This window comes from Limulus polyphemus, unplaced genomic scaffold (genome assembly GCF_000517525.1).
Source record: "Limulus polyphemus unplaced genomic scaffold, Limulus_polyphemus-2.1.2 Scaffold2025, whole genome shotgun sequence".
Classification (NCBI taxonomy): domain Eukaryota; kingdom Metazoa; phylum Arthropoda; class Merostomata; order Xiphosura; family Limulidae; genus Limulus; species Limulus polyphemus.
In genome coordinates this window covers 80280-88072 of record NW_013667635.1, presented here as the reverse complement: position 1 = coordinate 88072, position 7793 = coordinate 80280, and the positions used below count along the sequence as shown (strand labels likewise).

Here is a 7793-nt window from a genome sequence, read left to right as displayed (position 1 = left end):
AGTTGGCTGAATCAGTGTTAACATTAATTATAGTGTTTCTTAATTAAAAAAAAAGAAATCCAGAACAACTTCTGTGTCTTAGTTGGCTGAATCAGTGTTAACATTAATTATAGTGTTTCTTAATTAAAAAAAAAGAAATCCAGAACAACTTCTGTGTCTTAGTTGACTGAATCAGTGTTAACATTAATTATAGTGTTTCTTAATTAAAAAGAAAAGAAATCCAGAACAACTTTTGTATCTCAGTTCCGGAGAGGTTTGGTAGAATTTAAACATTGGACATGATTGACTTTGGTTTATTGTAAAGTGCACATTATCTTGATTTCGGATAAATAAAAGCATAGTTTAAATTTATGGTAGATTTGTGTAAGAATTACAGATGTGTTCATTTCAAAAGGTTAGCTTTTGCTTTCCAACAGATCTTTGGTTCTCCTTATAATGAAATGAAAGGGAAGTATGCTTTATAAAATATATAATTGTAAATTATAAAAATGTCTATATGTTTCTGTGCATTTTTAGTTGTATCATAACCAGTAATATCAATAATGTGTTGAAAAAGATAGTGATAGAGAGTAACATTATCTCTACATTATCATGTATGATATATGTTTGTGTGTTTTCTAAGTGTTTATAATTTTTTACATCATAGTGTGTGGTGGTAATTTTTACACTGAAAGTGGTGTGATTACCTCTCCTGGTTATCCTTCTTTTTCTCGTCAAAATTGGGATTGTGAATGGGTCTTGCATGCTGCTAATGGACATCAGATTCGTTTGAATGTTTCTGAGTTTGAATTACAAAATCAATCGGATTGCTATTATAACTATTTGGAAATCAGGTAAGACTTCAAACTCAATATCTGTATCTAGATGAAAAAAATTTAAAATCCATATACCGTTGTTACTGTTTTTAAAGTTCAACAGTTGGCAGTTTCATGCGATTAGAACAGTAATAATGTAAATTAATGACAAAGCATTTTTAATTTTAATTAAATTTTTTAAAAGAACACAGTATTGAATAATATTTTTGAGCCTTTCTTTTCAACAGTTATAAGTACATTCAAGAGTTTGAGAGAACAGTATAATGTTTGATTAATGAACTGAACTATAAGCTGTTTATGTAGTTTTTAAGCTATGTCATATATGATGCCGTAGTAATGATTGTTATGTATTATATATATTATTTGTAGTACAACTCATTTTTAAATGTAATCACAACTTTACTGGTGCAACTTGTCAATATGGTATTCACAAAAACGAAATACTTATATGCATTTTTCAATATCTGTGTATGAGTTTATTAGAAATTAATTGCTGAATATATTTGTATTCTATGTAGGTAATTCCACTGAGTTAAGTCTGATTTTTAAACTCTAGGCTTATCAGTTAAAAACAAATTATGTGAAAACTTTATAGATTTTCTCACACTTCTTTTATTCTGCAGGAATGGAGCTTATGAGACTTCTCCACTGATAGGCAAATTCTGTGGGAGTGATATTCCACGTGTGATTGTCTCGCATTCCAATACAATTTATCTCCATTTTCACAGTAATAGATATACGTTGTCTTCTAAGTTCAAGATATTCTATGATGGGGCTACTAGAGGTGATTATTTCATAATTGTTACTTCATTTAAATATGATGTCTCACAAAGAAAACTCTAGCATCGTTTCAGTTAGAGAATGTCAGCAGTAAGTCTAGGATAAACTAGTTCTGTTTTCATCCTCAAAATGAATGTTTTCTTCAGCACCTATAGTTCATTTTTACCTGAATCATACTTTCCTTGCAGGTTGTGGTGGAACTCTGACAGCTTTGTCTGGATCTATTAAATCTCCTAATTATCCCAGGCCTTATGGACATAATGCTGAATGTCACTGGGCAATACAAGTGTCAAAAGGCTCTGTAATTTCTCTCACAATCGTAAGAGTAGACATAGAAGCCGAGTCTACTTGCTCTTACGACTACTTGGAGGTACTTGTGTTTCTTTAGTATTTTTATAAGTTGTTGATTAATTGCTGCTTCAGTTGCTACTCTGTGTTTTGCTAAAATTCAGTGTCTGTTATGACATATACACAACAAGGGTTTTGAATATACAATAACATTTTCCTGTAATTTTCTTTGATCAATGGTTAGTCTTAAGATAAAATGTCTTAGTTTATTGCATGTAGACAGAGAAAAATTAATCCAAGGATTGACGGGTCTGAAGCTCCAGGGTCTTGAAGGCTTTGGGGACCTCACTGACCTTGAAAAATGTTGAAAAATACATACAATTCCATCATTGGGCCCTGAAAAATGCATTAAACTCTGGGCCCTCAGTAGACAGATCTTTTTTTAGAGTGCCACGCAAGATAGTCATATACAAGGTTCATCCATGACTGCTAAGAATTATACATAGAAAGGTACTCTTTAGATGCATTGTATAAGATGTGAGAAAAGAGCTAGATGATATCGTATAGAAAGTCTTGGTGGAACTAAATTTAGAAAATGATAGTATTGTTTACCGACATTTTGATTTTGCATGCTTTCTATTTGATGAAACTCAAATACATTTACTGTTATATATTATTATAATTCTTAACTGTGTATTGGCCATTGGAATGTGTCTATTTTGTAGATGAATGCTAAAAATAAAACTTTAAATGTACTTTAAAAGTAGCATAAATGTATGGAAATAAGTTTCTTGTTAAAATCTCAGTAATTTTTCTTCTTTAGATATTTGATGGCAGCTCTAGTCGATCCCAGTCGAAAGGTCGTTTTTGCAACAATCAACAAATTCCTGGGCCAATTATATCATCTGGAAATGTTATGTTTCTGAAGTTTATCACTGATTCTTCTCACAATCGTGATGGATTTCATGTGTCCTACCAGACTGGTGAGTAGCCAACTAGTAAGTTTATTGTATGATCTGTAGAAAACTATTTTTATAGATAATATAGCTAACTATCAGGTAGTGTATGATCAATATACCAATAGAACTTGGGATGGTAATTATTAATAATAAGAGCTTCTGAGTGAAATTCAAGAAGTGTATAATAATGTGTCAACACATTATATCTGCTATGTCCAGATCTTTCGCCCCATTACCAGGGCCTTTAGGGTCGACTGAGATATGACGGACATAGTGCTTGTAGACATGATTTATATTAACAGATTGCTTGACAACAAACTTATATGGTGTGAAATGTATTAAGTTGGCTAATTGTTATTTTCTATCAATTTTATCTGTCACAACACTTCAGAATAAGGGTAGGGATTTTTACATTGTATTGTTTCTTTATTTAACACCATTTATTATTACTTCTTATTTTCTTCCTTATTAAACAAAAGAATCAGGAAGCTAGTCTTCCCCATGTTTAGGATTGATTTTTTAATGTAAATATTTGCCTAAAACTTTTTTTTTCCTAATTTGCTACTAGAAATACTAATATCAGAAGTGAAATTTGATCTCTTGACTAACCACCCAGTCGTTTAAATTCATAAGTAATAAAAGGTGAATGCTGTGAACTTCATAAATGGTTACCATAGCAACATTTTAAAGTTATGCAGCTTGTCTTACAGTTTGACTGATCCAACAGAACATCAGATATTTTTATAATATCCACATTAATGTGTGTGTAAGATTGTTTTTATTGGTATAGAAGTATTTTTTAAGATCTCACTGAAAAACCAACATAAATGGAAAAAAAAAACTACCTCGTGTAAAAGGCATTAATCATGAAATGTATCTTTATCTTGTTAAGTGTAGGAAAAAGGAGAAATTATCATTAGATAACAGTGTAAAACAGTAATAACATATTCTACTCTTTCAATTTCATTCATGCACAGTTTGTAACAATGTGCTCAGAAAAATGCGTGGTGTGATTGAAAGTCCCAGTTTTCCGAATCCTTATCCGCACAATCACAACTGCACATGGAGAGTTGAAGCCCCTCTTGGAAATAACATTTCCTTTGCTTTTTCTCATATAATCTTGGAAAACAGCACAGATTGCAGATTTGATTATGTTGAGGTAAGTTTGGTTTTATTAGCTACATTACCTTTAAAGATTTATGGAAAGAGGTTTTGATAACGAGGTGATCTCTGTAAAATATCTGCTTTAACTTTGAAAATTGCAGGAAAAAAAAATGGAAATAAAATTAAAAGGAAAACTGTGTTACTTGTAGTTAAATCTAAGCATTAATATGTGTTGATTTTATATCAACTTATCTGAACACTCTTTATGTTTGTTTTTAAAATTTTTACAAAGTTTCTTTAAGAGTTAAAATGTGCATGTTAAATCGCAGTTCAAATAATCATAAATTAAAAGGAGATTGTACAAAAATAAATTGTGTGGAGTTTGGCATTATTTTATTTTATATACATTATTTTATACTTATGTACTTTAATTCAGTGTTTTCCAAACTGTGGGGGGGTGAGTCCCCCATGGAGGGGCACATGCTTATTTTTTGCTTTTACATTTACTCACTCCTTACAAACATTTTTTCATTTAAAATAAAATTATTAAAAACAGGTAAAGAAATGTTAACTTTGCTGCTATCACTTGGAAAAATTAATTTTAAGTGAAGGGGGGGATGCAATGGAAACTTGGCTGTCATCACTTGGAAAAATCACATCTCTGCCAACACTAATAGCTATTTCTCGATCCTCATCTTTGCCATCTAACATTGTGTTTGCTCCAGACTTTATATACCCCACTCGACTGCCCTCGGCAATATCTAATTTGCAAAGCTTTATGCTGGCTCTCACACGCCCTCTATGCAGGTACTGTATATAAGCACTGTATGCAGACAATAAAGTTACTTTTTTGAGACTTACCACATTCCGGTTACTAACTCTGGCTCTTAGTGTGGAGGAAGGTAGGGAGAGACAAAGCGTGCACGTTCAGACTAACATTTTGTGATTTACATTTTCTTAGTTTTCATTTTTTAAAAATTGGGAATTCCTTGTTTTGTTATCCATAGATATATTTTGTTGAATTTGTTTTTCCTACAAATATATTAAATAAAAAAATTGGTTATGAATTCCCATGTAACGGTTTCAAGCATGGAGGCTACTCAGCCTTCATCTATTCCTGCTTTATTATCTCGTGGTGGTCAGCAGTTGAGGGGGGAGCCGCTATCCGTGAAAGCTGTCTGTGACCTGATTCAGAGCGAGATCAAGTCCTTTCGTGTGGCCCGGGGGTATCTCTCCGGGAGATGCTGATTTGCATTTTCATTCAGAATCGGGATATTCTGGGGAGAATTTAGACTCTCTGTTTCATGCTCCTTCTTTCACTAGAGCATCCTATCCAGAGGACTCATCTGATCAGCCATCTTCTGCCCCTTTTCTACAGTTAGTTACACATGTTTGTGAAGTTTTGGAGATGCAACTAGTTGATTTTGAGTCTACCCCTGCTTTGTTGTCCAATTGTTCTCAAGGGGATTACTTAGTTTTTCCTCCTTCTCCTGATATTGCTGTGCTTGCAGGGAAGTTTACAACACAATTATGTGAGGGTGTCACTATGCCTTCCCCCCTCATTTATCTGAACAACATGCCCTGGCTTTTATTGTCAGGATGATATATATATTTGGACATTTAAACGTTGGATCCATTGTTGGATCTATGGGGTGCCAGATATGAACCTGTTATTTCTCTTAACAGGTCACAGTTTTCACCGATTCGTTTGATTCTTACTACTGTTTTAAGATACTTCTCTTCCCTTCATATGACTGATTGCCTCAACAATTTGACGACGAACTGGGCCCTTTACTGATCACTACTATGACACGTTTATCCTCTTCAGGACTTGCCTTGGTGTCGTGGTTGGTCTGTTGTTGGGACTTGTTGAGTCGTGATGCATTTTTGTAGGGTATTCACTTACCTTTTTCTGTCCTTCAAGATTTACGTGAAGTGCCTTTTCTTTGGCCTTATTTATTTACTGGAACCACATACCAACCCGCAAAATATCTTCTGAGAATAAGGACAGAAACGATAAGGAGAACCAATGGAATTAGGAGTGGAAGAAGGGGACCTTGAGACACGAAGGGAAGAACCTGCAGAAGTACCAATGGAAGCAGAATAGAGTCAAGCAGCCAAAGACGATAAAGAAGACTGCAAAGGTGCTGTATCAACCCTGGCTTCTAAAGATTCTGAAAACTTCTCCTGACACATTCATATCTCATTACCTTCACGATCTGTCAGTTTCCTCTTCGAAGAGACTTCGTCTCCCCCCCTGTGGCTGTGTTGACTACCATCTTTGGTTCTTGGTGCGACAGTGTTCCACATCCTCTCCTTAATTCCATGGGTAAGCGGAATTCTCCTTGCCCACTTGTTTGTAAATCCAGACTGGATGAGTTCTGAACTTTGGTGGAGTATGGCATATGATCTTGTCAATCCAGACCTGGGATGTTGTCTTTTGGACTTCTTCAGTTTGATCAGAAGGATCGCTACTTTGGTATTACTTTCTTTCATTTTTAAATCTGGTGGTTCGAAATGCATCATTACGTAGTTACTGGTAGGGATCCTATCACAAAGATATATATAGCCCAACATGGGATATGGGTACCATGACCCCTTAAATCCAAACCGAGTTGTGGAACCTTGGCTGTTTGGTCGGGGCTGGACCATCATACTTGTATTATATTCCACTCTTTTCAATTTTCTGTAGTTCTAGGTGAAGAGCATACCTGTTCTGGACGTAGTGCAGTGTTCCCCACTTTGATACCACTTCTCGTGGTACATATTTGTTCTCTACAGATGCTTTCTGTATGATCTCTGTCCTCATTGGCCCCTCTGCCTTCTCAGTGTGGGATTCTAGCTATTAGTGTCAGCAGAGGTATGTATGTTTTGGAAGTTATCATTTTTTCTAAACTGAAAATGTATTTCCAAACATACTTACCTCTGCCGACACTCTCCCTCTCTTCCTCCCCACTAAGAGCCAGTGTTCGTGACTGAAATGTGGTAAGTCTAAAAAAAGTGACTTTATTGTCTGCATACAGTGCTTATATACAGTACCTACATAGAGGGTGTGTGAGGGCTGGCGTAAAGCTTTGCAAATTAGATATTGCCAAGAGCAGTCGAGTGGGGGTATATAAAGACTGGAGCAAGCATACACAATGTTAGATGGCAAAGATGAAGATCGAGAAAAAAAGCTATTAGTGTCAGCGGAGGTAAGTATGTTTGAAATATATTTTCAGTTCAGGAAAATGATAACTTTCAAGTGTAGGGGGGATACAATGGAAACTTTGCTGAGTAAGGAGGTGCTGCTATTTAAAGTTTGGAAAATACTGCTTGAATTGAAAAGAGTACACCTTTTTTAGAATTAGGTGCAGACAAGAAAAGTAAAATATCATATTGTTTTATTGTTTTTCTTTTGAACACATTCTATATGAGAGATTATGAAGAACTAAGTAGATTAGCATGAAAGTAAATCAAACATAACAGTTTTTTTATTTTTAAACTATCTATCACACCAGGTTTGCATCAGAAACCTCATAAAATCATAAATTTATTTTTACCAAGATATAGGAAATTAAACGCATAATATAAGAGGTGATTAATAACAAAGTAATTAGTGTGGATTTTATAGAATCTTAGCTTGCAAAATGAGGAGGTTCGTTATGCCTAACAAATATGACATGTATTGTGTTTGGATTGAGGATGCTTCTTAACAAATTTATTATTGTTATTCTATCCATATACTTCATAGTAATGTACTAATAATGGTTGGAGACGGCTGGAATGGGTAATGAAGAAAAACTTTAATATAAGTTTAACATAACGGCAAATGTACAACGTTTCGACAAAGTTTTATCATCATCAG

The 7793-nt window shown here is 34.3% G+C and overlaps 1 protein-coding gene across 1 annotated transcript in view; it reads left to right on the top strand.

The window, feature by feature from the left end:
- Nucleotides 1–7793, top strand: part of LOC106465703 (cubilin-like) — a 130003-nt gene that overhangs the window by 45519 nt on the left and 76691 nt on the right. The window contains exons 25-29 of the mRNA XM_022393625.1: nt 647–833; nt 1439–1599; nt 1784–1965; nt 2707–2866; nt 3820–4001. Coding sequence (XP_022249333.1) covers nt 647–833; nt 1439–1599; nt 1784–1965; nt 2707–2866; nt 3820–4001 — 872 coding nt within the window. The remainder of the gene's footprint in view (nt 1–646; nt 834–1438; nt 1600–1783; nt 1966–2706; nt 2867–3819; nt 4002–7793) is intronic.